The 27,957-nt window shown below is 35.3% G+C and overlaps 10 protein-coding genes across 13 annotated transcripts; 6 read left to right on the top strand and 4 right to left on the bottom strand.

The window, feature by feature from the left end:
• Positions 1-108: 108 nt before the first annotated feature.
• Positions 109-2,419, bottom strand: LOC148170029 (arylsulfatase I). 2 transcript variants are annotated; one of them, XM_088042809.1, is made up of 5 exons: positions 1,847-2,419; positions 851-1,794; positions 661-806; positions 343-616; positions 109-293 (listed from the first exon to the last, which is right to left on the bottom strand). In XM_088042809.1, exons 1-5 carry the CDS (start codon positions 1,943-1,945, stop codon positions 119-121), a joined length of 1,638 nt encoding a protein of 545 aa, XP_087898935.1. In that variant the 5' UTR covers positions 1,946-2,419; the 3' UTR covers positions 109-118. The 2 variants fall into 2 exon arrangements, with proteins under 2 accessions (XP_087898935.1, XP_087898936.1); XM_088042810.1 differs by having other exon boundaries at positions 661-803.
• A 595-nt stretch (positions 2,420-3,014) lies between these two features.
• LOC148170028 (aldo-keto reductase 1B-like) lies at positions 3,015-4,322 on the top strand. The gene is made up of 5 exons (XM_088042813.1): positions 3,015-3,231; positions 3,285-3,452; positions 3,501-3,617; positions 3,665-4,063; positions 4,110-4,322. The coding sequence occupies exons 1-5, from the start codon at positions 3,166-3,168 to the stop codon at positions 4,287-4,289; spliced, it is 930 nt and encodes a 309-aa protein (XP_087898939.1). The 5' UTR covers positions 3,015-3,165; the 3' UTR covers positions 4,290-4,322.
• Positions 4,323-4,405: 83 nt separating this feature from the next.
• LOC148170027 (aldo-keto reductase 1B-like) lies at positions 4,406-5,721 on the top strand. The gene is made up of 3 exons (XM_088042812.1): positions 4,406-4,721; positions 4,766-5,053; positions 5,102-5,721. The coding sequence occupies exons 1-3, from the start codon at positions 4,641-4,643 to the stop codon at positions 5,702-5,704; spliced, it is 972 nt and encodes a 323-aa protein (XP_087898938.1). The 5' UTR covers positions 4,406-4,640; the 3' UTR covers positions 5,705-5,721.
• A 31-nt stretch (positions 5,722-5,752) lies between these two features.
• Positions 5,753-6,309, top strand: UQCR-Q (Ubiquinol-cytochrome c reductase ubiquinone-binding protein). The gene is made up of 3 exons (XM_088042814.1): positions 5,753-5,864; positions 5,966-6,127; positions 6,175-6,309. The coding sequence occupies exons 2-3, from the start codon at positions 5,974-5,976 to the stop codon at positions 6,267-6,269; spliced, it is 249 nt and encodes an 82-aa protein (XP_087898940.1). The 5' UTR covers positions 5,753-5,864; positions 5,966-5,973; the 3' UTR covers positions 6,270-6,309.
• Positions 6,301-7,935, bottom strand: LOC148170025 (uncharacterized). The gene is made up of 2 exons (XM_088042811.1): positions 7,826-7,935; positions 6,301-7,530 (listed from the first exon to the last, which is right to left on the bottom strand). The coding sequence occupies exons 1-2, from the start codon at positions 7,829-7,831 to the stop codon at positions 6,448-6,450; spliced, it is 1,089 nt and encodes a 362-aa protein (XP_087898937.1). The 5' UTR covers positions 7,832-7,935; the 3' UTR covers positions 6,301-6,447.
• Positions 7,936-8,259: 324 nt separating this feature from the next.
• Positions 8,260-11,680, top strand: LOC148170024 (organic solute transporter alpha-like protein). 2 transcript variants are annotated; one of them, XM_088043866.1, is made up of 6 exons: positions 8,260-8,497; positions 10,391-10,542; positions 10,644-10,876; positions 10,925-11,021; positions 11,067-11,322; positions 11,370-11,677. In XM_088043866.1, the coding sequence occupies exons 1-6, from the start codon at positions 8,419-8,421 to the stop codon at positions 11,615-11,617; spliced, it is 1,065 nt and encodes a 354-aa protein (XP_087899992.1). In that variant the 5' UTR covers positions 8,260-8,418; the 3' UTR covers positions 11,618-11,677. The 2 variants fall into 2 exon arrangements, with proteins under 2 accessions (XP_087899992.1, XP_087899991.1); XM_088043865.1 differs by having other exon boundaries at positions 10,925-11,322; positions 11,370-11,680.
• Ts (Thymidylate synthase) lies at positions 11,645-13,148 on the bottom strand. The gene is made up of 4 exons (XM_088043864.1): positions 13,038-13,148; positions 12,833-12,991; positions 12,006-12,771; positions 11,645-11,953 (listed from the first exon to the last, which is right to left on the bottom strand). The coding sequence occupies exons 1-4, from the start codon at positions 13,073-13,075 to the stop codon at positions 11,744-11,746; spliced, it is 1,173 nt and encodes a 390-aa protein (XP_087899990.1). The 5' UTR covers positions 13,076-13,148; the 3' UTR covers positions 11,645-11,743.
• Positions 13,149-13,338: 190 nt separating this feature from the next.
• On the top strand, positions 13,339-16,319 carry RASSF8 (ras association domain-containing protein 8). The gene is made up of 6 exons (XM_088043375.1): positions 13,339-13,524; positions 13,586-13,684; positions 13,738-13,848; positions 13,896-14,333; positions 14,380-14,955; positions 15,000-16,319. Exons 2-6 carry the CDS (start codon positions 13,613-13,615, stop codon positions 15,228-15,230), a joined length of 1,428 nt encoding a protein of 475 aa, XP_087899501.1. The 5' UTR covers positions 13,339-13,524; positions 13,586-13,612; the 3' UTR covers positions 15,231-16,319.
• Positions 16,212-17,434, bottom strand: LOC148170021 (inhibitor of growth protein 1). 2 transcript variants are annotated; one of them, XM_088043377.1, is made up of 4 exons: positions 17,205-17,434; positions 16,943-17,152; positions 16,771-16,887; positions 16,212-16,719 (listed from the first exon to the last, which is right to left on the bottom strand). In XM_088043377.1, exons 1-4 carry the CDS (start codon positions 17,338-17,340, stop codon positions 16,319-16,321), a joined length of 864 nt encoding a protein of 287 aa, XP_087899503.1. In that variant the 5' UTR covers positions 17,341-17,434; the 3' UTR covers positions 16,212-16,318. The 2 variants fall into 2 exon arrangements, with proteins under 2 accessions (XP_087899503.1, XP_087899502.1); XM_088043376.1 differs by having other exon boundaries at positions 16,212-16,887.
• Positions 17,435-20,238: 2,804 nt separating this feature from the next.
• Positions 20,239-27,345, top strand: FMRFa (FMRFamide related propeptide). Its single transcript, XM_088043363.1, has 2 exons — positions 20,239-20,318; positions 26,631-27,345. Exon 2 carries the CDS (start codon positions 26,636-26,638, stop codon positions 27,254-27,256), a length of 621 nt encoding a protein of 206 aa, XP_087899489.1. The 5' UTR covers positions 20,239-20,318; positions 26,631-26,635; the 3' UTR covers positions 27,257-27,345.
• Positions 27,346-27,957: the final 612 nt, after the last annotated feature.

Genomic DNA, 27,957 nt, shown 5'->3' with positions numbered 1-27,957 from the left:
AAGAAAGAAGAAGCAGATTCAGATGTTTATACAGTAAACGAGCGTTTCTTGCGTGAATATGTAATAGCAGTTTTTCCGATTTTTATTTGATTCAATAAAAAGCACAAATAATTTTCAACTATTTTATTGCTAATACGAAAGAATCATCATTAATATAATCGCCAAAATTAGTAAACGTGTAATTCCAATATTTCGGATTTCCCCTAGGATCCAGCGGCAGATTCCCCGGAAGAACAGCTGTGGCGTTGTATTCCTTCAGTTTATCTTGCAAACTTTTCAAAATTTTTGGATACCTAAAACATCATGATAATCACGTCCAGAGGCAGAATAAAACCGACTTACTCTTTAGCAACATTATTCATTTCACAAGGATCTTCAATGATATTAAACAAACAAATTTCCTTCAGCGGTTGACACTTCACTGGTGTCTTACTAGACTTTGAACAATTTATCTCAGCGGAAGCACGCAACTCCTGAACAGTGTCTACTGTTAAAGTCATACCAATTGACTTTACAGCTTGACCTGCCGGAGAGTTTATTACTGCAGAGACGCTGTAGTTGTTCTCTCGCCCTGAGGGACCATACCAGTTATCCCAGGACCCACCGTACGTTGTCCCTAAAAACATTCTTAAGATGGGGTTAAGACATAAGTGGGAAAACCTTGGAGGAGCTTCCACGGTCCAACCATCAGAGCAGCGTTTCCGTAGATGTCATCAATATTGTGAAGAATTTCTGTTCGTACTGAAGCTCCATTCCTGGACAACGACTCCCACTGATCCACACCATCCATGTTCCCAAATTCACTACTTATAAAAACTTGAGAGTTTAGTTTACACTATTTGTAAGTTACCTAGCATTCGCTCCTGCAGCGCTTAAAAGAGTCGGCAGCCAGTCACTGACATGCATGAACTGTTTTGCTACTCTTTGAGTCTTTTGAATGAAAGGACTCCATAACAGTCCCGCGCCTCGAACTCCACCTTCCCACAACGTATTTTTTACTCCTTTCAGAGGAAAATTCGAAGCGGCGTTTAAATTAAATCCTGCAGCAGGACCTCCATTGTCGGTTGAAAAGACTATGATGGAATCTTGCAACATGTGTCTTTTAGCAAGCGCGTTGACTACAGCGCCCACGGAATCGTCAAGTTTTGACAACATTGCTGCAAAGCGCCGTCTTTTGTAATCGGCGATGTAAGAGAATTTCGCGATTGTTTCATCAGGAGCTCGAAGGGGCTCGTACGGATTCCCTGAGTGGACCGCAGCGTGAGCTAAATAAAGGAAAAGCGGCGTGCTAGCATTGTGACTGTTAATAATTCTGACACTTTCTTGAGTGAAAATGTCTGTGGAATACTGTCCGTGGAGGTCGTAAGCTAGATCTAAATTGTTTCTCATGTCGAAGCCCCAGCCCGGGTTTTCCACAGCCGTGTGGTCGAAGTAGTCCTGATGACCGGTCCAGTAGCCTAAATGCGAATCAAATCCTCGGAACAGAGGGGTGTACTCCCTTTTGTAAGACCCCAAATGCCATTTCCCGACAATCCTGTTTGTATATCCCAGATCCTTTAAATACTCCGGAAGAATTTTTTCGTTTAATGGTAATCCCCTGGGTTCAGCTCCGTACAAGACAGTATGTTGCATTCCAGTGTGAATGGGGTGTTTCCCCGTCATTAGAGCACTTCTAGATGGCGTGCAGATCGCAGTGACGTAATAGTTGTTCAGGATTAATCCCGAGTACGCCAGAGCGTCGATATTGGGGGTGGGAATCTGACCCGATCCATGGAATCCGACGTCGTTCCAACCCTTCAAATTTATTCCGTTTAAGAACAAATTAATTTTCTTCACAATACCTCACCAAATCATCCGCCAGAATAAAGATTATATGAGGCCTGTGGGCAGTAAGTGTTGTTGACAAACAAGAGGTCACGAAGAACAAAAGTGATAGCTTATCCATGTCCTAATTAGAAGCGACTACACTTCAGCACACCAAAAACTAACCGTACCACTTTTCACTCTTACAAAAAGATAAATTTGATATCGTAACTTAAATTGTAGGTCAAAGACATATTTTATGATAATCTACCCAAAATACGGTGGCTGTTATCGACGTTCTTGAAATTTGCATCCACACAAGTTAATGCAGGGGACACTATAACCGGTGGCAATGAGAACATTTTGTGCACGTACTGGTTTTCGTTCTTCACGATTACCAGTTGACACCTTTGTGGTTTAACAGTTAATTTACTACGTGTGAATGCACATTAATCCAAGGAAAATGCGAGAGTTTACTCAGGAGAAGTCGTTACGTAAGTGGGACGATGGAATAAGACGGTAATATGAAAAGTCCACTAGCTGTAACTCCGATTATGTAATTGGGAGACTATTAAATTGCGCGTGGTACTTAAACCGCAATTTTACGCGAAATGAAAATTAGTGAAGCGATAAGAGAAATTTGAATTGCTGAGTAGGAACAGGAGGAATGCAAGTATTTCTATTTTTAGTGTAGATATGGGTGACAAAAATTATTGGAATCATAAGAAAAACAAATCTTGAGTTGTTTAACTAGTTAATTTGAGAAGTTAATCATTCTGAAAAACCAGAATTTAAACTCAAAGATTCTGAATTACAAGCTCCTCAAAGAATTTGATGTAAATCAGTCTAATTAACTGATAACTTTTTATTTGTTTATTGATTTGAATCATTTGAACATAAACAGGTAGGCATGCGTTTGCGATTACAGACGAGTCATATCCAGAAATAAGCTTATCTTGTCATCTTTAATCACGATTATGCGATAACGTTTCATTTATCTCAATAGTGCGTGCGTAAACAATTATTTTTTATTAAAGAGTGTTTTATAAGAAAAACAATTTAAACAATAAAGTAATAAGAAAAAAACTTTTTTTAAAATTGTAGTGTGAAATGGCAGTAAAGGTTCACAACTTTATTATAATACAGCTTAAGCGCAAATTATTTAATTTTAGATAGAGAACTCAAAATAAAAAAAGTCTGACATGCAACCAGCAAAACACGCAAATCTCTTTGACGCAAATGTCATTGCCAATGTCAAATCTGACATCAAAAGCCTTGAAAACAACAAGTGCCTGCACGTGAAAACGTAAATGTGTTTTTAGTGATAATTTAAACCACTTGAATCTCTTAAAATCACTTAAAATGAACAAAACGTTAAAACTGAACAACGGCAACGAAATCCCAATTGTGGGATTAGGAACATACAAGGTATTAAATTAAATCTAAGATAAACAAACGTTGATAATGGTGCTATTTATTAGTCGGCAAAAGGAGAAGTAGAGAAAGCCGTTTCCGACGCCATCGACGCCGGTTACCGTCATTTTGACTGTGCTTGGTTCTATGGCAATGAAGATGAAGTTGGAGCCGCCCTTCAAGACAAATTTAAGCAAGGCGCCGTAAAACGCGAAGATTTATTTATAACAAGCAAAGTATAACATTTGAGCGCTCAAATTTACATCTAATAAACAAATTTATAGCTTTGGAATAATTTCCACGCCAAGGATAAAGTTGTTCCAATGCTAAAAGAAACACTGAAAAGCCTAAAACTTGATTATGTGGATTTGTATCTGGTGCACTGGCCCTTTGGCTTCAAGGTTGTTTCGGCCATGTGACAGAACCTTCTTAAGATTTTTTTATTTAGGAATCTGCGTCGTTGTGGCCCATAAGTGAAGGCAAGGCTGCTTTCAGTGACGTGGATTATCTGGAAACTTGGGAAGGCATGGAGGACTGTGTCCGCCAAGGTCTCGCAAAAAGCATCGGCATTTCCAACTTCAACGAAGAACAAATCGAGCGTTTACTTCAAAACTGCAAAATCAAACCTGCGGTAAATCAAGTTGAAGTAAATCCAAATTTGAATCAGAAGAAACTGATACAGTTTTGTAAAGAACATGAAATTGTTATAACGGGGTATTGTCCCTTGGGGCGTAGTGAACACGCGGGGACTCCCGGATTCCCGGATCCGACAATATTCGATCCGAAGGTGATCGAAATTGGGAAAAAATACAACAAATCAGCGGCGCAAGTCGTTTTAAATTATTTGGTAAGAGCACAAAAAATGTTTTGAAGGGTCTATGAGGCACTTGTAGGTTTCTTTGGGGATAACTGTCGTACCGAAATCGGTGACAAAATCCCGCATTATCGAGAATTTCGACATTTTTGACTTCAAACTAGATCCTGAGGACATCGCTTATTTGGATTCGTGCAACAAGAATCAAAGAGTCTGTCCTTTGAAGGAGTTTTCAGCGCATAAGTATTACAGTTTCTAATTTTGGCGTCGAAAAATAAACATTGTTACAAAATTACGTTTCATTTTCCTTATCTTTCGACAGGGAAAAGGTCAAGAACTGCAAATGATGGAAGTCTTATTGTCGTGAACTCCGAGTGCATTCGTATTATTAAAAAAGCTGTTTATTGTAATAAAAAATTATCTTTATTCTCTGATAAAAATCTCGTTAATCGTCTCCTGTGATGGAAATGTCCGCTTTTTTTTTATCAATAGTCATGGTGAAAATGCGATAGTGGGCTTAAACTGTAGTAGAAATTTCTGAGTAATTATCAATGATTATTGTCCAGATAAAAAAAATGTTAGATCATTTTTTATCCCGTGTGAAAACGCAATGGCTGACGCTTTTCGAAGAATGAGCAACGGCTTAAATATCCCAACTGTGGGCTTACGGACTTACGACAGAGCAAACGAAGTGAGCATGACTAATTATATGATTTTTCCACAAATCGTTTTAAGCCTTTAAAAGCAGGTGACGTGGAAAAAGCAGTAAAATACGCCATCAACGCTGGATATCGTCATATTGACTCGGCTTGGATCAACGGAAATGAGCAAGAAATAGGAGATGCAATCCATAATTGTATTAGGAAGGAAACGATCCAAAGAGAAGACATTTTCGTGACGACAAAAGTTTGGAACAATTTTCACGAACAGACGAAAGTTGTAGAGATGTTGCAGGAGAGTTTGATGAGCCTGGACCTTGACTATGTTGATTTGTACTTGATGCACTGGCCGATGGGGTTCAAAGTATGAAACTGAATTTAATATTAAATATCGATTTTATGATTTTTGCAGGAAAACTCAGCCGTGCTACCGGTAAACGAAGGACAAGACGCTTATAGTAATGTAGACTACTGTGAAACCTGGAAAGGCATGGAAGAATGTGTCCGACTCGGCTACACTAAGAGCATCGGAGTCGCTAATTTTAATAGTCAACAAATCGAACGGCTGTTAAAACATGCGATTTATAAACCGGTGGTGAACCAAGTAGAAGTTAATCTATACTTCAATCAAAAACCGTTGATCCAATTTTGCCGGGAACGCGACATTTTAATCACTGGTTATTGCCCTTTTGGGCAGCAGGAATTTATGGGTCCGGAAAAATTTGCTGAAATCCCTGTAAATAGAATAGAAAACATGCGGATCTACGACATTGCTGCCAAACACGAGAAGACTCCAGCTCAAGTCGTTTTAAATTATTTGGTCTCTTTAGGCATCTGTGTTCTTCCCCGATCCCGATCAGAGGACAGGATGGCAGAGTATCTCGATATTTTCGACTTTACTTTAGGGAAAGAAGACATCGAGTTTTTGGATTCATGCAATAAAAACCACAGAATGTGCCCGATGAAAGCTTACGCCGATCACCCGTATTATCCATTCAAACCATGTGAAAGTTAATAAAATTGTTATATTTTTATTGTGATTTAAATTTCCCGCCTGCACATGCGTCATTAACAACTGTCAACTGTCACTTTCCAATGTCAAAAAGTTGAATTAGGTTAGCTCAACGTCAAATCTACAAGGGATTTAATTTATTTATTAAAAAATACATCTAAATGTAAGTACGCTTGCAATGTTCGCATGTTAATAAGGGGGCTGCCACGCCTCAAATTTCGTACAATCGAAACGAAATTATGATTATGTAACATCTCGTTTTAGTTGCAGTAATGGGGCACGGATTCGGCCAGTTATACAAACTCCGGGGCATTATCACTTATAGATTGTCGCCGTTTGAGCTTAAAGCGCTCTCTGGTATGATTTCGCATGGGGTGCCCAACACTTTGAGGCGCATTCGCGAAGAAATCTTATATGTAGTTCCTCGTAAGTTTTTTGTGTGATATTTGGGCCCCTCTAATTCCATTTTTTAGCATTTGTCGTCGGTTACGTCATCTATGATCAAATAGAGAAGGAGCATCTCAGGCTAATGAAGAAGAATCCAGCTGATTATGAAAATGATCAATAAAGTGATTTGTAGTAGAATAAATAAAGTCCAGTAGTTAAAATCTTAATCTTATTATGTACAAACTGAATCGTGTATTGAATGACATAACTTAAAACAGTTAATTTTTAATAGTAGTCCCAAAAAAGAGAATATAAATAAAAAGTTATTTACACAGAAATAAAAAAAAGGGAGAACAATATTACGCGAACCTGTAGGCTGCGTCAGATTTACAAATGAGTTCTTTTGTACTTTCGGTTTGTTTAATGTTCCTGGTCATATACTTGAACATGAAGTAACTTCCACACACAGCACCGACGATGAGACTCAGCACAACAGAGACCCCTAGCATTAACAGATAGGTCAAATCACTGAAAGTGATATCGTTGGTCGGCGGTGGTGAGAAATGTCTTTCATGTGGAGGAAGCGTAGCATTTCCAACTGTATCCAGACTTTTCAGTGTCATTTCCATCGGAAATGTTTCCTCAGGTTCCTCGAAATTTCCGTTAAAATTGTTACACTCGTTCTGAAAAGCCGGCATCACACCTCTATCACTGTAAATATCTATGAAGATCATATCGTCTCTTCGACACTGAACTGGTGCTGTTAAGTCCACAAACCCTCTATTTGTAAGAAACTCGAAGAGTTTTATCGTTTTGCAGTCACAGTACCAGGGATTCAACTCCATGCTAATGAAGAGGCTGTTCATCTGTGTGAATATCACCGGGTTTATCATTTTTAAGTTATTTTGTGACAGAACCAGCATCCTCAAGTTTGGCAACTCCTCCAAAGCATCGATTGGTATTTTCTCAATACGTGATTCAGCAAGGGTGAGGACCTCCAAACTGTTCGATCTAATCTTCGGCATGTCGGTAAAATAGTTGCTGGACAAATCCAACAGGACCATGTTCTCGTTATTTATTATTAGATTATCCGGCAAACTGTTCAACAAGTTACCACTCAGATAAAGTTCTTGTAGGCTTTCGAGGTCTTTAAACGCGCCTTCTTCAATCGAGACGATTCCGGTGTTGTTCAAGAAGATCTCCACCACTTGGTCACTCTTGTCGAAGCTAAAGTCGTCGATGTCGATCATCATGATAGCATTTCCAGACAAATCGACTATTACGGGGTTGTTGGTCAAAGTTTCGAACTGTGGGACTTGATCGAGGTTTTCCGAGACGCAGTTCACGGAATTTTCTGTACAGTTGCAATTGATTGGACATCCAGCTTGTATCTCGGTCAACAGACCCAAAACAAACACCACAATGTAGATCATGTTTGTCATCTATAAAACAAGGGTGATAAGTGTTTGAAAAATCGACCACGGTTCGAAATTCGTCATGGCGCAGAAATAGAGAGAAAATTTTAAAAGTTACTTAATCTGTTACTTGATTTTTTCTATTGTTATTAGACTGATTGAGCTGATACAACTTATTTTTTTATCAAATCGTCATACCACGAGCACTTGAACACTGATCGACGGTTCGTGTTCATTAATGTTTGTTTAGAATGATGATGAACATGAAAATGATGATGAAAATCAGTGCACTTTTCATCGGCCCTTAACAGAATGCACTTACCCACATAAAAAGTTGGAGACTTAGAAGCGTCAGTGGGAAATGTGACAGGAACTTGTACGAATGATTTATCTTATCAATCGAATTGAGAAACTTAGGTGTTTACTTACTTCTAGATATACTTTTAAAACTGAAATGTTTACAAAATGGTTGGTAGATAGGTGCCTATGTGATGGACGAAACTTAACACTTATTGTCTTTAATAGATATTATCTTGATTTTTTTCAAAATAAAAGGACGATAAGATATATATTATTAGTTTTTGTTCTGCGTCATAAATAAGGTGGAACCAAAGGGCCAAATTAAACCTCTCGTTTGAAATCCGAAGACCTTCCTCAACATGTTTCAAGTTCCAGACCAATTCCATGACCAATCCTTTCCCACCAGTGTTATAATTTTGACAAGTTGCTCAACATTACAGCCGAAGAAAGTTCTCGTGAGCCCCCTCTTGTTTAGTTGTTGGCATGAGCGCTCATTCATTGCACGGAGTAGTAAAATTAAAACAGCATAATAAAAAGTGGTCAACACCGACAATGAGATCGCGATGATATCAAAGAAAGTGATATGAAAAAGTGTCGTCGTAAAAAACAAGAAAAATGGATCTCAACATCACAAGTAAAAACAAAACCACCTGTGATTCCTCGGCTATCCCGTCGATTCCAGAATATTTATCTGGTAAGTTTTTTGTAGCATTGACATTTATTGTGTTGAAACCCGCGAATTGGCGAGGAAAATACCGTGTTCTACTTTTACTTTAAACTTGCCTGTTTTAATATTTTCGTAAAGTACAATTAATTTCTTACGCAACCGTACAACGTACAATTTGATGCTTTTTTTTGACTTTCACCTTGTTTTCTCTACGCTCGTGTTACATTTATCGATTTTTTTGCCCAGTTAAACCACGTGCTTACATAAACCGCGTTCTTTTGATGAACGCGTTATGTAAAGGCCAGACAGCGTCTGTGTCAATAATGAAAAAAAAGAGACAACAATTGGAATTTGTACACTTGTGAAACATGACCGATTTAGTTAATTTTTTACTTCGAAGTAACTTCCTTTACATGAAGTAATCGGAATTGCATTTGTACGTAGCTTTCACTAATGTTATAATTAATACACACGAAATAAAATGTGGCTTTTCGCAGTGGTCAAAGATTTCCGGGGCGACCATACGAAAGTTCATCTCTGGAAAGCCGGAAGATTAAAGCTGGTTTTAAATTATATCAAGAGATGTTTACTTTCACATTCTTGGGAAGTTTTGATCGGCTATTTTACATGCGTAATCGCTGGTAACCTTCCGTAGGTTGGGCACATTTTAATGTCAACAAAGAGGCTAATCGAGCAGCAAAATTTCGCGCTTAAATAGACGAATATTGGATGTTTAGAAGAATTTTTATGGCACTTTTCTTAGGCATCGACCACCAACGACACACCCTGTATCTAATGCTAAATTATGCGTGCAGACCTTGCACCGCGCCTGGTCTTTTCCATGCTCATTATTTATCATTAATCTGATTTACAATACTTAATTAATCGGTCATTTAAAATCCTCTTAACTTTTGTATCAAAAGGTATTATCGACATCATTTTCTTTAAATAATTGTTTTATCATAATGCGATAATGATAAGTAATGAGGCCTTTCAAATATACAAACAAGTTTATGTGCATTGTATCTATTATAAAAGCGATTATAAAAACGAACGTAATTCAAGCGTCATTACCTACAATAGAGAGGCACACTTTTACTTTTTATCAACAACAAAAATTGGTTAAATGGGTGCGAAAGTTAAAATAAATTTATCGCATGCCGACCAAATCGCTAAATTCTTGTTATGGGTAGGAAGAACGAAAAAAAGACATTAGCGGCTTAATCCGATAATGTGCTTAGGCTGAGAAAACTGTTATTATTTTACAGTTGCCCTGTTAATTAAATAAACAATTATTTCCATTTTTATTGGAATTACTTAAAATACGCGAAAAATTATGTAGGTACAATGTAAACACGGAAGAAGCGTATTGGTGACCTTGCTCGGTTTGATGTCTGGCGATAATGTGCTCTTTATTATCCTCGTTACATAAAATCCTATGCGTTTTGTGATATAATTTTTTTTGGCAACCGTCCCTGAAACGATCATTTCACGTACGTCACAGCGGACGTGAAATCGAAATTCACGGCCGTCCCTTTGGCAACCGCCATAAAACTAAATGTCACTATTGCAGCGGCCGTAAAACTAATTGTCTTGACACTTGAAAAGAATTTTTCCGATGGTGTACTTCTTTAGATTTACGACAAAAAAGAACACATTCAAAGCATGTAATCTTTTTATCTCAAAAACCGTGCGGTTGCCCAAAAAATGTTGTTAGTACGTTAAATCATAATTTCTCGGCCGAGGAATACAAATAACAACTCCTTTTATTTAAATGGGGCTCTAAAATAACAAGAAACGATAAAATTTTCATATTTATTCTTGAAAACACTCCTTTGCGCAATCAGAAGAGGAAGATGTCGAAACGAGGCATTGCCTGAGTCCCGGAGTGTTTGTTTAGTAAAACTTCTTCTGTTCCAGCGACCAATGTCTACGGAATAACGCTGGTATCCTTCGGCGCTCTGGCCGTGCTCTTAGTTCTGGTGATGTTCATCGACACCTTAAGTTACATCATGAAAAATTCGTCATCTCGAGTGAAAGCACACTCTGCTTTCGTCATCGGAGTTTACCCGGTAATACAACTCATATATTCACAAAAATCGTCTCTTTCACAACAAACTTGCTTCATGTTTACATACATTTGTCAACCAAACTATTAATAGTGTGATTACAGGTTGTGGCTCTAGCAACGTACTTTGCGATTTTAGTACCACGAGCCCATTTACTGTCGGAAGCGATAACTCAGGGCGTTTTTATGGCAGCGATGTACCAATTGTGGTGTCTTTTTGTCGCTTATTGTGGAGGCGAGGCGCAGTTAATAAGAAAAGTGAAACCTGGGACTTTGAGCTTGCAAGTTATGCCTTGCTGTTGTTGTTGCTTCTTCTTACCCCCGATCGACGTTACAAAGTAAACTCTTAAAAAAAAACGAATCTAGATCAAACGACGTTGTTTTAGAAACACAATTCAGAGGCTGCGGCTTCTCGTCCTCCAACTACCGGTAATCCAAGGACTTGTATACTTGATGCTTCTGGTGATGTGGGCTGAGCGAGAGGTACACCTCCAGGTTACTCAAACCGAACTGAGTCTTCCTTTCCAGAGTTTGTACCAAGTCAACTACATGTACCTTCAACCCATCATCATAATTTCCATTCTCTTCGGCGTCTGGGGCATGGCAATGACCATCAACCTCCTCAAGGGATTTTTAGGTGACGAGTACGTCATGCCCGCAAAATTCATCGTACTTCAATTCGTTTTAATTCTGGCAAAAATGCAAGGCTTGGGCACTCGTATTTTGGTTTGGATGCAGATTTTGCCATGTCGGGGACCCATAACTCCGGCGGTTTATGGAAATTGTAAATCTTCGAGGTGTTATTGCGATTGAGTAATGATGTGGTTTTAGTAATTCACAACACTTTAATGGTTGGTGAAATGGTTTTGTTGCAATATGCCGCAAGAAAATTGTACAAGAGGATTTTACCGACGGATTACACAAGTGAAGGAATTTCGAGAATAAGTACAATTGGAGGTATAATGTCGTCGGAGTTTATCAGAGAGAATAATAACACGAATTGCGATAATATGAATTTAAATTTGGGGTTTCAAAAGTATAAAGGGCACGATAATGAAGCCTTGGACGTGCGGGAATGATGTTGGGAGTTGGTGTAAATATTTGTAGTATTAAGAAAGACTTTTAATAATGTTAATATTGAAAATAAAAACAAACTAAATAATAATGTTATATAAAGCTTTTTACGTATTGTGGTAATGTACTTTTTACACAGCCATGGGCATGTTGATCTTCGGATGTGGATTGTAGCCCACCAATTCAAAGTCGTCTAAAACGAAATCTTCAATGTTGGCGATTTGTCTCTTGATATGTAAAGTAGGGAAAGGCCTCGGTGTCCTTTGAAGTTGTTCTTGCAAAGGTTCCACATGGTTAAGGTACACATGACTGTCGCCCAAAGTATGAATGAACTCCCCTGGCTGTAAAACCTTGTTATGAGAGACTTGAGACTCTTTTTTACTAGCCACAAACCTTGAGTCCTGTGACATGAGCTATCATGTAAGTCAATAGTGCATAACTGGCGATATTAAAGGGAACCCCTAGCCCCATATCTGCTGACCTCTGATACAACAAGCAAGAAAGTTCATCGTCTGCGACGAAAAATTGTACCAGACAATGACAAGGAGGAAGAGCCATCTCAGGGATATCTACAGGGTTCCAAGCGCACATGATTATTCTTCTGTCTGTCGGTTTATTTTTAATAGTATTGATAACGTGCGCCAGTTGATCGATCCCTTGATTTTTATAATCAGCGTGCATCCCTTTGTATTGAGCCCCAAAGTGGCGCCACTGAAACCCATAGACCGGACCTAGATCACCCTCCTCGCGGTCATGAAGACCGGCAGAATCGAGAAACTCTCTAGTACTGTTGGCATCCCAAATATGAACATTTTTATCTCTGAGTTCATGAGCGTTGGTCGAACCCTTAATAAACCAAAGTAACTCCTCAACAACCCCTCGCCAGAACACCCGCTTTGTTGTCAACAGTGGGAATGTGTTGTTACGCAAGGAGTAGCGCATCTGAGCCCCGAAATATGAGTAGGTTCCCACCCCCGTACGGTCACCCCTTTTCATCCCTTTTTCAATTATCAATTTGATGTGATTTAGATATTGATGTTCATCGTGCTCATCTGAAACCTTTGCGGCGTTAGTATCACCGATATGTAGAACATCGTCACAAATATTCTCTTTGTTGGCTATGTAAACAGCACTCCTTTGGTTATGACAAGAAGATCCGCTAACAAGTTAAATCAAATTATGAATGAAACAGCTTATGAAACAATCATGCCAAAACTCACCCTAAAGTGGAGAACATGGTAAATGGAAAATTAAAGCACACTTTCACTGCACACGGAAAATTTTTGGTGAAACTCGAGACGTTACGTTTCCCGCCAATTTGATGGAGATGTTGTCCAACTTGACGGCAGAGGGCGGTATTCCCGCCGAAATTTTTAGAGCTTTAAAAAATTGTTAAAATAGAAATAGTTGTTTTACCGGTTTTACCTCCAATTTACGACTTTTATAAAAATAGTTCGGACCATTTTGAAGCAAATCGGGCTCACATGCAGATTGAATGCCTAATGCGATTACACCGGGCACAAATGCAGTTTTCTTATCGCTTAATTCCCGCAGACCGGAACGAAGACTCATCTTGGGAAAAACGCAGATTAACTGTCTCCAATGTCATTTCTTTTTGATCCAGACTATCAACTATATTAATTATTGCTTTTTTACCGTTAAATTAATTTTAAAAATGGCGGCATGTGCTAGTGCTTTTACGTTTGTTTGGTGGGTTGACAGGTGACAGATGAGAAAAATATTTTGACGTTTATAAATAATTGATTATTTTTAAAACACCACAGTTTTTCGGTATTGGTGAAAAATGGTAGTTTTAAAGAGAGTTTTTCTGTATTTCAATACCTGACTCGTGGCAGTTCGTAAAAAGTCCCCACTGCAATGACTTGGTCAAAATGCCAAAAAATGAAATTAGGTGAGTCTGCAATGTGTAGCATGTCACAGGATTGTAATTGTGAATTAAACCTTTATTTAAGATTAATTATAAATAAAATACGTGCAATATGGAGCTAAAAGTGTGGGTTGAAGGTATTCAGAGAATAGTGTGTGGAGTAACAGAAACCACTACTTGTCAGGTAATTTCAATAGTCTATAATTAAATCCACAAAGGAAATAACGAGATTTGTAGGATGTGGTGTTTGCGTTAGCCCACGCTACTGGAAAATCCGGCCGGTTTACTCTCATTGAAAGGTGGAGAAACAATGAGAGACAGTTAGCCCCCCAAGAAAATCCACTCAAGGTCTTATCACACTCCTCCCTCATAAAAATCTCACATTTTTTTTTTAGATTTTGATGAAGTGGGGTGAATATTCAAATGACGTGCAATTTATATTGCAATGGAATGACAGCAAAAACCAAACCCCTGTAAATAAAAAACCTTTATCAGCCAACACTTCTCAGTCTTCAGCAAATATTACAGTAGAATCACCACATAAAAGTGCAGATTTGCAAAAAAGTCTCACTTTTAATAGTCACGTTTGTAATGATAATGTGGGCGTTGTCAAAGGTATCCCCCATGTAAAAACAATCCCTCTAGAAGTACGGGAGTCTCTCTCAAACTCACCTAGTAATTCGCCTAAGAAAAGTAGTTACTCTGGCTCTGATAAATCTGAATCTCCTAGTCAACGAATCGCGCCGCCTTACAAGGATCCCCCGGCGCCTCCACCTTATAGAGACCCGCCCCCGCCGGTCAACCACGAAAGATACAAAAAGAACATCCTTCAGGTAATAAAATTTAATTGTTTTTCTTAGTCTTACCTCCAAATTTCAGGATTCAAATAAAACCCAAAATGAAAAGGACCATAGAAATAAGTTACAAGAGTCTGTTCTTTATAATGCTCAGTATAGAGAATTAATCTCGCTAATTAATTACCAGCGAGAAAAGTTATCGAATCAACAGGCTGATCTCACGAAGTTTGATGCAGAAATTGTATTTTGGGAAGGCAAGGAACGGGAGAAGCACATGCAGCTTGAGTACATCCAACAGGAGCTTGCGGGGGTGGCCAATGCAACCAAACTCAACCAGGACCAGATCCAAGCGCTCAACTACGTCGAAGAAGAATGCGAAATCGTAAAACAACAAGAAAAAACTCTAAAATCCGAGATAACTCTCCTCCGCTCCAAACTGGCGAACTGCGAAACGGAACTTCTGCAATGCAAAAACAAAATCCGCTTAGTCATGGACGAGCTTCAGATGGAACAAAGAGCCTTGTCGCGCCGCAACGAGTCCAGGAAGCAGATGGAAAAAACTCTTCTAGCTGAAATGGAGCGATTACAGCGGGACATCGAGTTGGCCAAACAAAGCACCGAGTTGCATCACCTTACGGCGGAAACCCTGAAAAAAGAGGTAAAGTTGTTGTTTTGTAGACTGACGCTGAGTTTGAGTTACAGGTTGCCGCACTGGAGACCGCTATAATCGAGAAAAAGAAGCAAGTCGAGATGTTGGTCGCCGAGATGAAAGAAGCGAACTTGGAAAGTCTGACTATTGCGCCTCCTGAAGATCTGCGGGCGATTCTGGAAGGGCCGAACAAGTCGGGAAGTACCAGGAAAATGATCGGGTCCCCGCGGCAGCTGGAAAACGCAGTACCAACAAATAAGAACCCACATGGTGTCTGGGTTTAAATTGTAGTCATTGTTAGCTTACCTCATATGCATATTTGATTAATGATCCATTTAATTATGTATATTCATATAGGCGCTAAATAGTTAGATTTATGTAAGCATGAAGCAGGTGAGTTTTCAAAGTCTGATAAGATATGTTAGAGTTCACGCCATTTTAGTAGGAACGTAAGTAAATTATAAAGTGTTATTTATTGTTAGGTGATTGGATGATTTTTTACTTACACATTTGTTACATTATTTATGCACATTTTATTCTACACTGCCATATTTACTTTGTGTGTAGCATCTTACATCACAGCCACTAGAAAATAATTTACTTATTTAAGGAAAAAAAAGGTTTCTAGCGTCTACAAAGAGGAAGTTAGTTATTATATCAAATATAAACATTAGATTTGTTTTGAGGCGCGTAGAAAGTCAAAACAAAATTACAGATTACACTCCATATCAGTGTGGCATTGACAGTGAATCGCAGATCTGCGTACTACTAAAATTATCATATCAAACGACAGGGTCAGTCGGTTTATAGATTTCTTTGAGAAAAAACGAAATTTTGTAGCCAAAATAGGATATTAAGTAGCGAGGACAAAAAAGTAAATTATCGGCCGCGTACTGCGAATTAAATTGGAGGTCGAGCTCTTTTTGTCCTCGTTACATAATATTCTGTTATCAAGAAATGCACTGGTTATACATTTCATAGTAAAACTTTTCTTTTTACATTTAATTTCCATAGTGAAACCTTTCCACTTACAAACGCATTACGTAAATAAAATAGCCATTAAGCAGGCGGTAATTACATGTTAAACTTGTACTTGCATTCATGAAATAACTGCTTTGTATGCTATCAATACAAAGCAGTAATTTCATGAATGAATGTATTGCGCACATTTTATTGTAATAAATTTAAATGATTTCTCCATAGACGCTAGTTTTAGTTGCCATAAGTTGTCATCGGCAGTTGATAGTACAAAATTGACCAGAGTATTCCAATTTAGACATATTTATTCATACTTTAAAACTTTCTATCAAATTATATTTATTTGCTATGTCAAAACTGTAAGAAAAAAATACACACAATAATAAAATATAAATTATGTTTTTTCTTCTTTATCCTTATTATACTTTTCGAGTTCTCTTAAAAATTGCGCCTTGGGTTTCATAACATTGGGTCGATCACCACGACACTTTGGACAATACCATTTACCTTTTGGTTTCGTGGTTAACGTGACGCAGGAAAAGTGGAACCATTCAATGGGACACAAGTCGTTGTCACACATAATCATTTCACCATAAGAGATTTGATCACACAAACAGTAAGTGGGTTCATCAGGATCAATAACTGGCTCTTCTTCTCGGGGTGGAGATTCTTCTCTTTGAGCTTGGACTTGGCGAGACTTGCGCTTTTTCTTCTTACTGGTGCTCGTCTTCTTTTGATTAGTACCAGTGGTGGTGGATGATGGCACTTGGCTCCTGGAGACGTGCTCAACAGGGGCTGCATCATTATGATTAGATTCCAAGCCAGAAAAAGTGTCATGTCTAGTACGTCTAGCTCTCTTTGGAGGTCTCTCATTATTTGTTAACGCAGTACTATTACTGGTGTTGTTTGTTGGTGGTTGTTGTTCTTTGTTCTCAATCTGAGTGGGCTCCTCTTTGCCGAAATCTGGAAAAAACCAACACAAATTGACAGATTAAGGTTAGAATCCTTCCAAGCTTACCTAAATTTTTGAAATCTTGATCCAACAACCGCGTTTTTATTTCTATTTTATCGAGGATTGATTGAAGGAGGTTCATTTTCTCGTCCCCTAATTCCTGGGCTGCAATCAAGGCTTGCTGCATTCGAGTGAAGCTCCTCGCTTGTTTCGCGGGGTTATCATTCCCTATCCTCTTAAAGTTTTCAGTTTGATATGCAGCCTCCCTCACACGAGCTGAGACAGTCAGTTTTAGTACCATTTTGTGTAAAAATATGAAAGAGTTTACCCAAATAACAGACGTCAAGTTCCCTCATTCTGGAAATCAAACGCTGCAGTTCGTCGGGAAGATTTTCCACACAATCCAAGTAATTCTCTACGTACGTAGCAGAATAAACAGCCTCGACTGACACCTGATTTAACATGTTTTAAAATGGTAAAAGTCCCAAAAGGATAAAATTAAGCTGATAGCTTCACATATTTCAAACAAACTCCGCCATACTTGACAATCGACTGTGTTTACTGGAGCTTGGGGAATAACAAAATCTCTAAGCGCGCCCGCCAGATTTGAACTGGCATGGCCACGAGTCGAGAAAATTTCTTCTTCTTATAAAATAAAATTGGTTCGCTCGATAATGAGATACAAATAACTGGGAATAATTTCATTATTTAGTAATTTAGTAAACTGGTAAAAAATCAATAGAAATAAATTTAATTAATAAAACATACACCTCTTTCCAATTTGTTATAAAAGCAAATAATTGGCATTGTTATTTTTGTGCCTTTTGTCAAGTAAATCTAATCATCTCCCTGTGTAATTATTTATTTAATTTGACGCATTTTATCTGTTTATTTATTCTTTTTAAAGTTTACACAGGTATTTATTTTACCCATATTAAACATTCAAAAGTACAGCAATAATTAACAAATAATAATGTGCTGTTTGGATTTATTTATTTTTTTGTAGGTTTAGGGTTTCCTGTAGGTGGAATCTTTTTTTCTTTGACAATGTTCACAAAACGAAAAAAAATTACATAATAATTTAGCATTTGTTTTATTAATTTTTAATTAATTATTTTTAGCATGACAACAAAAATAATATTACAACTTTCCGTGTTTGGCGCACTCTGATAATGTAATTAAAAATTAAACGCAGTTTTAATTTCGAACTAATCAATTAATTGAACTGAAAGTTAAAAGTTCAAAAACCTGATAAAATTCTACGGAACTTTATATGAACACATTTTCGACTTGTTGAAGTTAGAAAAAGCGTTTTATTTTTTAAATGACTGTTGTTACGTGGTTGTTAATTGTATCTGAAAAAAGAAAAAGAATTTGAAGAAATTTTCACAATTTGTTTCATTAGGAGAACTCTTAAACAGACACATCACAACCACCTACACTCGTATTATCGTAATTTTAATTCATTCCGAACCATTTTGCATTTTTTATTCAAAGGATATAAGTTTTAAAAATTTTAACTTTCAGAACTTGCGTATAATTCGTAGAAACTTATGAATTTATGTTCTAAATATATTACGTAAAAATTAGAAAAAATTTACATACAAATTATAAAAATCAGTCAGATTTTTTTATAAGAATTTCATATCTAAAGAATTTAAATATTTAATCGATTTAAAAAGATCGTCGAATTCAATTGATCTAAAATATCTTAAAAATGATACCGAATAAATCTGAAGAAAATCAAAAAATGGCAATGTATAAAGTAGTAATTAGTCAAAAAAGCTTCAGAAAATCAAAGAAATTGAATAAATAAGCATAACAGATTTCAACATTAAAAGGATTAGAAAATGAAAGAGCATAATCTTAAGCGAAGAATTTTAAGTTTATTTGAGGATCCATAGGATTTGAAAGTCTCGAAAAAAACGTTTTTTTTTTTATTCAACTCCTACAAACAAACATTTCTTTGGAACCGATATAAAAAACAGAGCATTTAAAAATAAGTAAGCGTTTTCATCTCAGAAGCAAATGTTGAACTTTTTAGTATACAAATTTAAATTAAAACGAACTACATATAACAAACATTTTTTTAGTTTTTTGGATGTGTAATATTACGAATTTAAGAAGTTAAATAGTTCTAACTTTCCTAAGTACTGCTAAGGTGTTAAGGGCAATGTTATGTTAATTGGTATAAATAGCTATAAAAGCCTCTAGTCATTTCAAACCCAAACTTTGGAATTATTATACGTTGCGTTTATTCATATCTCTCGAGTTACCTACCTCAAACACAGAACTTAATTACTGCGCGACGATATACACAGAAGTTATGTTTTTCTAATATAAAATATTAATCTGAAAACTGTACACTTTAAGAGAAAATCATCAACTTTTTGTATGTACACAGTTTAAAAATGATGACCGTGAAACAGTTTTGTTTTCTCTGTTGGCAAATACTCCCATAAATTATCCCGGCGCATCCACCATATTCTCGCTGTGTAAATATGGTTTTTCTATTGTTTATTTTATGAACTGCACTTAAATATTAAATAGATTTAGATGAAAAAGAGCTCCATATCTAGGCCAGCAGGTTGCATTTTTCTTTTCGTTTAATTAAAATAAATCGACATCAAGGCACTCATTTCGTTTTTCCACAACTGTATATATTCCCTTTGAGAAACTTGAATATTTTAGAGTCATGTTCATGCAGTCACGTTTCTTGTACCTAATTGATGAGTGTTTTGTCTCAGGTTTAGTGATATTAATAGTAGTGGTAACTACCAGAACGAATGTGTACAAAAGGCTGACCTAAAACATAAATCAGACTTAACTTATAAAGAAAAATTCTTTTGTAGGGAACGTCAGACTTAACTTAAGACCTCTTTTACGTGTACGCACTACACAAAAGAAATCAAATCCATCCCACGTCTCTTAACAATTAATTTCTTGAGTATGTTTAATGATTTGAAATAAGCCCAATTGAGAACGCAGGAAAAACACCAACGCATTTATAAACACATGCGAACAGTGAAAGCTTTCAAATATATTCCTGCATTTGATTATAAACGCAAATTTTATTCGGGACAAGTAAAACAGTTTGTAGCTATAATAACAATGTCATGGAAGAACCCAAACACTTGGCGAAAAATGATTTTCTTGGGGAATTGTGTTACAAGCGAAATTTAAGAGCTTGGGGCCAATTAGGGACAGACGAAATTTAAACTTCTAATAGTCAGTTTGGTCAAAATATAAATCAAAATTCTATGTAATTATTAATGCTTATAGAGAGATCGTGGGAGCAACCAATGGTAATGCAAGAACCCCCTCCATCATATGTAGGCGCCTTGGAAGGATAAAGCGTATCCCCCAACACCAACATCCAGAAACGCCTGTTGATCCGCAACCAGTTGTGCTCTGGAGTGAAGTGGAGATTTTAACACATTTTGTAAGTACGAAGATTTTTCACCCTTTTGATAATCGCTTGCATGAAAACACGTATCAATAAAACTGTACTTTTTTTTACACTTCCAAATGAATTCATCAATTTTCCATTATGGGTTTTAAGAATAACACGATTTTAATTCACGACTGAGTGAAAACAAAACGTGAAAGTAATAAATTAAAAGAAAACGACAGTATCGTAAGCACTTCTTTCTCCAGTCATTTCAGGCTTGATTAGGCTTTATTGACCTGTTTCAAAATTTTCAATCTCGCAAAATTCTAGATCAATTTTAGTTTTAATTAAGTCTTTGATATCCATCCACGAAAACATAATCAAGGTAAAAGGGATTTCAAAGAACAAAGGATATTTTATTTATTAATTTTATTTATAAAAAGTCAAACAAACAAATTTCGAGTATTGTAAAATTTACAAGTTGGAGACGTATTGAAAAATAACATTTGAATATTTCATGCGAGGGTAATTTAATACCTCAGGGAATTTTATAATATATTAATGGAAAATATCTTGCGAATTTTATAGTAAAATGCATTTTTAAACAAAGATAATAAATTGGTTTTACTTCCACAAAGTGGTTTTAAATTAATTTTCTTTTCAATTTTCGATACGATATCGTAAAGGAAAAATTTAAATGTATCAAAGTTTTTATTGGATTTGCAATTCTCAAGTAATCAATTTAAAAAATGTAACGGCACGAATATTGATCAACGAGAATTTTTTTAGTTGCCAATTATTTTATAGTTTTAAAGATATCTGTTAATTTTAATCAATTTACAATAATTAAAATAATTTTACGCATATTTATTTTTGAGAATATTTTTGGTGGACTCCAGATACTTTTTAATTTTTATCCTGTCAAATAATTTGTACAATATAACATAAAATATTTTTTATGCACATACGGTAAATTATTTGCTTGTTCTTGCCTTTCTTGTTTGTAAAATCGCCACTGGTTATTTGTGAACCCGGCGCCTCCACCATTTCCACAATAAAATTAAATTACGTGTTCCGGCATACATTTCATTGAAGCGATTTTTTTTTTTAGAAAATTTGGCAAAGTTTTGAGTATTATGCCGAGAATTGTTATATTATTCCCCTTGGGAGTAATAACGAATTTAGATTGCTTCTCGGTGAATAAATATGAGTTAAACTTTTATGTACGAAACTAAATAATAACAATTTACATGGCGTTAAAAACACACAAAATTACTTATTGAAATCTTAATTTGTACGCAGAGATTGGATAATAAGGTTCCACCTACCTATTTCATATATTGTTTTAAGTCAATTAAACTTTGCATTTTTAACTTTACGTTTAATTTCGCGTTCGCTCAGGGCTACGTTTTGTATTTTTCATAACTTTTTTAAGACAAATCTTTGAAATGAACAATGCCTTTTTATTTTCCGATAAAAAGAGTCTTGGAATTTATACTTACAAGGTTATAGTCCCGTTACACGTGTAGTTTTCAAACCAACGAAACCGTTTGACATTTCTTCTTTGTCGAGCCAAAGATATATAGGCAATTATTGTTTTTCGGATAAAACAAATACTCCAATTACAAACATTCTTGATTATATGTATCAATCTAAGACTCAATGTTTGTTCTTCGTTGTTTAAATTGAAGTCATTAATAAAGCCAACAGGTTTCCAAAATAAAAACATGATTTTCTTGGAATTTTGGTTGTATTCATAGACATAATTAGAAGCCAATCTCACGGGTTAATCGTACTGGGGAATTTGTAATTGTACAATTGGAAATTATTGCAATGAAGGCAGCGAGGAATTGTATAATTACGACTAGATTAAAATTTGAAATGAAATAAGATTCAACAGCTGCAATTTATTTGGCTAAAGGGTGGTGAGTATACATTCTCAAAGGACATTCAAAAATAATCTTTGGAAAAATTTCTATAACTGCTATGGCAATATCCAACATCGTGAAGACAAATTTAATCTTTAAAACAAGCAACCTTGCAATTACGTTGATATAAAAACTTTCCATCAGAAGAACATAATTGTTGATAAAATTAGAAATGATTGTCATGGCTTGAACCAGAGTCATTTGCAGATACCTTGCATCTTTTTTCACGCCATGTTCCAAATCCGATTTTATTCTGTGGAGTGTGACATCTGCATTTCTGAAAAATCCGCAGACGGTGGTGTCTAATGTCGGATTGGGTTCAATCACTAGAAGTTAAATTTGAGTGTTGGGAATAGAATACGAAGTAAACTTACCCACTTGGGCGTTGACACACAAAATCAAAAAGAAAACCGAAAAAAGTAGAAGCTTCATGGTTAACTAAATTGTCAAGGTGCTGTTTGAGAATAAATTTGAAACTTTATATAGTTTGTGTTATCAATATCCTTTGTATTTAATATTCCTGCTAGGTGGTAATAAAATTTCGACGATTGTGGTTATTAAAAAGCAATCATTTTTATTTTTCAAACATTATCTAAATGCGACAGTTATGATTTATTGCCTAGGAAAGTAAAGCACTTATTCTCGCTCATTATTTTTTAATTTCTTGTGTGAATCTACTTTTTTCTTATCTATTCTTCTCATATTATTAATAATTGTCGAAAATGACAAACTGATAACTTTTATTGCCTATTTTTTTTCATTTTTGATATTTGTTTTTTAAATATTTTTTGTAAAAGTAGAACATACTACACATTTCTGAATCAAGAAAATTAATATCTTCAAAAGTATGCAAAAAAAATATGGGTACCAATTTAAAATAAGATGAATATCACCCACAAGATACTAAGACATTTAGAAAAATTCTAAAATCATCAGTTTATAGTAAATTAAAAACCATTTAATTTGTCCTTTAAATTTATGAAATCGGTTCATAAATAAAAATTACAACGCCTGCCGTTTTTTAAAAATCACCCTGTATTAATTTATTTAGTTTCCAAAAGCTTTTTATTTGAAATTTTTGTTATTTTTCCATTTATATTAATGCAAAATAAATTTGAAATACGAGACAGTAATACGAAATATTAATTTAACCTTTTAGTTTTAATAATATTAATAGAGAAACGATCTAATTTATATAGTGTTTTAATCTAAACTTTTTTTGTGTTCAGAGAAAACGCATCCACGTAGAAGCCACAAAAATAATTAAAAGTCAATTTTTTTGACCTCTTTATACACCTCCGCAAGCGTTTTTGCATAATTTCTATAAATATTTGCAGAACAAAATTTATTTAATGCCAGGAATCGTACGTGAGATGAATGTCTTTCCTTTGGAATCTTCATTATTAAAAATGATTCTTTTTTTATGCATGTCAACATTAGTCATTCTGTTGCCGCCAGAAAACGATTCCAATCTGATTAGATGTTTATGGCTCATTTTCAGTACATTTAATTACTGCATGTCATGCCATTTTGTTTATTTGCACTAATAAAACGCAATTATAATTAGCCTGCTTCCGCAACAATACACGTCAAAAAGTTGCAAACATGAACGTAAAATAAAATAATGAAAACAACTTGTTTTTTTAAACTAAATATTTATTTAAATAAAAAATCGATTTATGCTTAATTGTACTAACAAAGCAAATTATAAAACATATTTTCCGCATTTATAAATAAAACGTAAATGATGTTTTTAATATTATATTACAGGTGGGTGTTGATGAAACCTCTCTAAAAGTTTTGAGTTTCATCCCGGAAATGATTCTTAATATTCCTAATTAACAAATCACAGCTGCGGTACAACTAAATTCAAACAATCAAAAATTTTAATTAAAAGATAAGTATGTAAATAGAATAAACTTTTAAGAGGCACTCATTGGATAAAAAGGTGACGAATACCACGGAACATAACTTTGTTCTTAAAGTACGTAAATTTATGAATAAATAATGTTAAAAGCACAGGTCAGGACACGGTAATATTTTATTAGTATTTCCGTTTCCTGTAAAAATAAACGATTTCGTGTCGAGTAAATCCTGAAAATCTGATTTGTTCCAACATACGAGACTTTAAAAATAGTAAATCCAAACTTTACTCATGAGATATGATTCTCACGTCTCTAATTAAAACTTGTAAGTCTCAATAATACCATTGCAAAATCTAACCAGATTAGCCCGCTAATTTTGTGATAATTCTCGGTCAAACTTTCATTCGTGACCAGTTTATAACATGGCAATAATATAAAAACCACATTAGGAATGATAAAGTTGCGAAGAAAACTTCCCACATGTTATTTCTAGTTAATGTCAAGGAAGTTTTCATGAAATTTATAAAACTTTCGACTCAACACAAAGATAAAAGTAATTGATATATGACAAGTCTACGCCCAAAGTGAAAAGATTCTGTGTGCGTCGTAACGTCAACGTTGTATGTATCTCACGCTTAACCTCTAGCGGACACAAGATCCTGATAAATTGGTGCTGCAAAAAGATATAATTGACCTCCATATAACTGATTTAGCTGCATTCTGTTTCAGCGAAGAACGTTGTGCTAATTACTCATTTTCAAAATGAAACTCAATTCCGAAATGGACGATTAAATGTGACACCGCGGATAATTACGGTATCGCATTGGTACAGGGTGAAGAGTAAAAGTCTAGCGTGACTTACTCAACAGTGGCAGAATAAAATGTGAAAATGAAAGTAAAAATGTTATTTGGGGTCTAAAATCTAAAGAAATACTGTTAAATGACTGAAACTAAAACTGAGAAATTGGAAATTTAAACTTGCTTGGCTTTCCACTTTAAAATTTAAAGACTTTGAAATGTAAAAATTTATGAATTAATGTTAAATTGATAAGTTTCCACTGTATTGTTCTAATTTTAGAACACTAATATTATTACTTTTTTGCACAAAAAATTGCAAATATCAGACAACGACAAAATGTAATTTAAATTCTGTGTAGAAACGACAAGTCTTTTGTTAGTCTTGTAAACACTCTAAAATTCCTTTAGGATACAACGAAGTTATTAACCTTTGCCCATGTTTTGAATCAAAATTAGCATCCTTGCATGATGGCGCATCCACCATTTTTGCAAGCTAAAAAATTCAGAAATTATTTGATCTCCACAAATTTCAGTAGTAATAAAATGCAAATTACAAGTTACTGTGCTATTTTACTGTAATACGCGCAAACTTTCTGAGAAACAATAAGTAGAATATGTGAGGCCAGAAATAGACGCAGAGAAAAGTAAAATCTATGCATGTTATTTAATCATTTTATTATAAGTTTCCAAGAAATCTAAATAAAATACGAGAATTTCCGCTTTCTCTGAAAACATCATTAAATTGGCTATTCATTTTTGATAGAAACAATCCTCCTTTTGTTTCCTCGAGTTTTATTCGTTATTAGAGTATTGCAACGAAATCTTAACATTTCTTTTATTTCTGAGCATTACGGCTGTAAGTCACACATATTTTTTACGATACAAAGGTGCTTTCATATAGCCGCAATTCTATAATAAGTTTATGATACTTTTTTATCAGTTTACTGTTTTATAGTTATGTTCACTAAAGAAAATGTGGTGTTATATCTACTTAACAAACTTGACTCGTAAAAGGTACAATAATACCGCCGTGACTATTGCGATGTTTCCTTTTATTTACTTTAATGATAGTTGAAAATCCCAAATTAAATAATTGGAGAAGCGATTGAAACGTCTATGCACACTACAGTTCGAATAGTTTCCAACAAAGCAAAATCAATTAAAACATTTAAATTCTTTAGCAATAGTTTGTCACAAAATTAGTTTCCATCTGCAATGAGGCGTAAAGAAACTGTTAAATTATTTGAAACTTGAGGCAATTTGTTATAATTTAATTATATTTGTAAAAGAGAGTTGAAATTGTTTCGTTCGCTTTGTCTTTGCCTAACTTTCTTATACCAAAAATCAGTTTTACGCGTTTCCACTAAAGTTTTAACAGATTTAAATTCAATTTAAGATGGGTAAAAACCAGAGAAATCTTCCTGCACCATGGGATTCCTGCAGCGGACATATTAATTAAAATTTAAATTTTTTAGATGCAACTTCTTCAGTCCCACAAGTTATTATTGTTAATAACTTTGAAGTTAAATAGTCCGCGGTATTAAGATATTTTTCTGAAAGATTAAATAAGAAGCAGTGGCATTCTTTCCGCTTCCTTGCATTCAGATGTCTCAGCTCCATAAAATAATTCACTGAAAAATCGATATAAAAATTCTCGGGTATCTAACAACGCAGCTTAGGCAAAAAACATTTTAGTAGCATCCGTTATTTCCGCCCTCTTTTGTAATCAACAGGTGTCACATAAACCAGAGACTAAAAAAAAATTATTTCAGATTTAATGATGGTTCCCTTGGCCGTCATCGTCACGACATTCCTAATTCACTTATCCTGCGGCTACAATGAAGACTTTTACCCCGTTTCCGAGTCCGATCTCTCATACTTGTACCCCGAAGATTTCCAAGATGACAACGAATTCGAAGTACGTCGACGCGGCAACAACAACTTCTTACGATTCGGTCGGAGCGGCAGAAATAAATACGAAGAATACGACGATTATGGTGAAGATTTCGCGAGACCGACTCGATCAGGTAAACTGGAGAAGACCGATCACTTCATACGATTCGGCAGAAGCAAGCAGGATTTCTTGAGATTTGGACGAGACCAAGAACGGACAGCTCGAGCGAAAAATGAATTCCATTTGAGATTCGGGAGGAGCATGCCAGAAGAAGAGAAAATCCGCAAGAAACGAGATACATATTCGCAGTATAAAAGAGCAGGAAGCAATTATTTGAGATTTGGACGAAACAGCAATTTTCTGCGGTTTGGAAGGAATAATGAAATTGTTGCTACTGCTGATCCTGAGAAAATTCAGCAGTTGCAAGAATCGCCGCTGATACAGCTTTTGTCAGAACTTGTTGCGAATATTAAGAAGGAGCAAAATAAAAATAGAATTCTGTAATATTGTTTCAGATGTTAATTATTTGAGAATATTAATATTAATGTGGCTGGATCTGATACCCGCAGTATTATAACATTTTAATGTTTAATTTAAGTGATGTTTTATATTATGTGTTAATAAATATTAACTGGAAATTAGGCATATTATATTATTGTTGTATAAAGAGCATTAAAATAAAAAAACACTTTTTTTAAACATTTCAGCTCACTCACCGTAAGCTTACACATTTTTGTTGTTTTGCTAATCCTGAAAACTCCCACTTTGTTGTCCTTATAATCCATTTTACAACAAAATTTTAGCAAATGGAGAAAAATTATCAGAGCTTTTCAAACCGATCCATTTTTTTTTTCTACGGCCATTCAATTCATTATACCCCAATTATCGACTTAAGTGAACTGAATCGAAGAAAAATAAATAACGATAATCCGATTATTGATACGCAGTGGCGAAAAATCAGTGCTTGCAATATAAACTTTCGTTTAGATGTCTGCTGTAGGATGATCACGACATGCAAATTGATTACAAACATCTTCTGGAACCTCATGTATCATAAATTATGTAGTCTTTTAATAGATCTAAAAATGTTGATTTATCTATGTTGAAATTCCGTAGCAAAGCTGTTTTGGCGCCGCAGTAAAGTCATATTTTTAAAAGGAAATTCAGAATAAACACGCCGACCACATGGTCATTTCCCAACATGT

The sequence above is a fragment of the Gnatocerus cornutus genome, chromosome 8 (assembly GCF_029298725.1).
Source record: "Gnatocerus cornutus isolate USDA-ARS CGAHR chromosome 8, icGnaCorn1.1, whole genome shotgun sequence".
NCBI lineage: Eukaryota > Metazoa > Arthropoda > Insecta > Coleoptera > Tenebrionidae > Gnatocerus > Gnatocerus cornutus.
Note: the sequence above shows the minus strand (reverse complement) of the source record. Positions and strands in the feature narration are given on the sequence as shown.

What these genes read in the sequence shown, in the direction of transcription:
- LOC148170029 (XM_088042809.1), bottom strand. Translation starts at nt 1,945, where the DNA reads ATGGATAAGCTATCACTTTTGTTCTTCGTGACCTCTTGTTTGTCAACA. An exon ending in ACCGTGGAAGCTCCTCCAAG is followed by an intron (nt 617 to 660) that starts GTTTTCCCACTT and finishes GAATGTTTTTAG; the next exon opens with GGACAACGTACGGTGGGTCC. An exon ending in ATGAATAATGTTGCTAAAGA is followed by an intron (nt 294 to 342) that starts GTAAGTCGGTTT and finishes ATGATGTTTTAG; the next exon opens with GTATCCAAAAATTTTGAAAA.
- LOC148170028 (XM_088042813.1), top strand. Translation starts at nt 3,166, where the DNA reads ATGAACAAAACGTTAAAACTGAACAACGGCAACGAAATCCCAATTGTG. An exon ending in TGGGATTAGGAACATACAAG is followed by an intron (nt 3,232 to 3,284) that starts GTATTAAATTAA and finishes GCTATTTATTAG; the next exon opens with TCGGCAAAAGGAGAAGTAGA. An exon ending in ACTGGCCCTTTGGCTTCAAG is followed by an intron (nt 3,618 to 3,664) that starts GTTGTTTCGGCC and finishes TTTTTTATTTAG; the next exon opens with GAATCTGCGTCGTTGTGGCC.
- LOC148170027 (XM_088042812.1), top strand. Translation starts at nt 4,641, where the DNA reads ATGGCTGACGCTTTTCGAAGAATGAGCAACGGCTTAAATATCCCAACT. An exon ending in CTTACGACAGAGCAAACGAA is followed by an intron (nt 4,722 to 4,765) that starts GTGAGCATGACT and finishes AATCGTTTTAAG; the next exon opens with CCTTTAAAAGCAGGTGACGT. An exon ending in ACTGGCCGATGGGGTTCAAA is followed by an intron (nt 5,054 to 5,101) that starts GTATGAAACTGA and finishes TGATTTTTGCAG; the next exon opens with GAAAACTCAGCCGTGCTACC.
- UQCR-Q (XM_088042814.1), top strand. Translation starts at nt 5,974, where the DNA reads ATGGGGCACGGATTCGGCCAGTTATACAAACTCCGGGGCATTATCACT. An exon ending in AATCTTATATGTAGTTCCTC is followed by an intron (nt 6,128 to 6,174) that starts GTAAGTTTTTTG and finishes TCCATTTTTTAG; the next exon opens with CATTTGTCGTCGGTTACGTC.
- LOC148170024 (XM_088043865.1), top strand. Translation starts at nt 8,419, where the DNA reads ATGGATCTCAACATCACAAGTAAAAACAAAACCACCTGTGATTCCTCG. An exon ending in CCCCCGATCGACGTTACAAA is followed by an intron (nt 10,877 to 10,924) that starts GTAAACTCTTAA and finishes ACGTTGTTTTAG; the next exon opens with AAACACAATTCAGAGGCTGC. An exon ending in TCCGGCGGTTTATGGAAATT is followed by an intron (nt 11,323 to 11,369) that starts GTAAATCTTCGA and finishes ATGTGGTTTTAG; the next exon opens with TAATTCACAACACTTTAATG.
- Ts (XM_088043864.1), bottom strand. Translation starts at nt 13,075, where the DNA reads ATGGTCCGAACTATTTTTATAAAAGTCGTAAATTGGAG. An exon ending in ATAAAAGTCGTAAATTGGAG is followed by an intron (nt 12,992 to 13,037) that starts GTAAAACCGGTA and finishes AATTTTTTAAAG; the next exon opens with CTCTAAAAATTTCGGCGGGA. An exon ending in CTCATGTCACAGGACTCAAG is followed by an intron (nt 11,954 to 12,005) that starts GTTTGTGGCTAG and finishes AAGGTTTTACAG; the next exon opens with CCAGGGGAGTTCATTCATAC.
- RASSF8 (XM_088043375.1), top strand. Translation starts at nt 13,613, where the DNA reads ATGGAGCTAAAAGTGTGGGTTGAAGGTATTCAGAGAATAGTGTGTGGA. An exon ending in CAGAAACCACTACTTGTCAG is followed by an intron (nt 13,685 to 13,737) that starts GTAATTTCAATA and finishes CGAGATTTGTAG; the next exon opens with GATGTGGTGTTTGCGTTAGC. An exon ending in CCCAAGAAAATCCACTCAAG is followed by an intron (nt 13,849 to 13,895) that starts GTCTTATCACAC and finishes TTTTTTTTTTAG; the next exon opens with ATTTTGATGAAGTGGGGTGA.
- LOC148170021 (XM_088043376.1), bottom strand. Translation starts at nt 17,340, where the DNA reads ATGTTAAATCAGGTGTCAGTCGAGGCTGTTTATTCTGCTACGTACGTA. An exon ending in ACTTGACGTCTGTTATTTGG is followed by an intron (nt 17,153 to 17,204) that starts GTAAACTCTTTC and finishes TGACTGTCTCAG; the next exon opens with CTCGTGTGAGGGAGGCTGCA. An exon ending in TCAAGATTTCAAAAATTTAG is followed by an intron (nt 16,888 to 16,942) that starts GTAAGCTTGGAA and finishes GGTTTTTTCCAG; the next exon opens with ATTTCGGCAAAGAGGAGCCC.
- FMRFa (XM_088043363.1), top strand. Translation starts at nt 26,636, where the DNA reads ATGATGGTTCCCTTGGCCGTCATCGTCACGACATTCCTAATTCACTTA.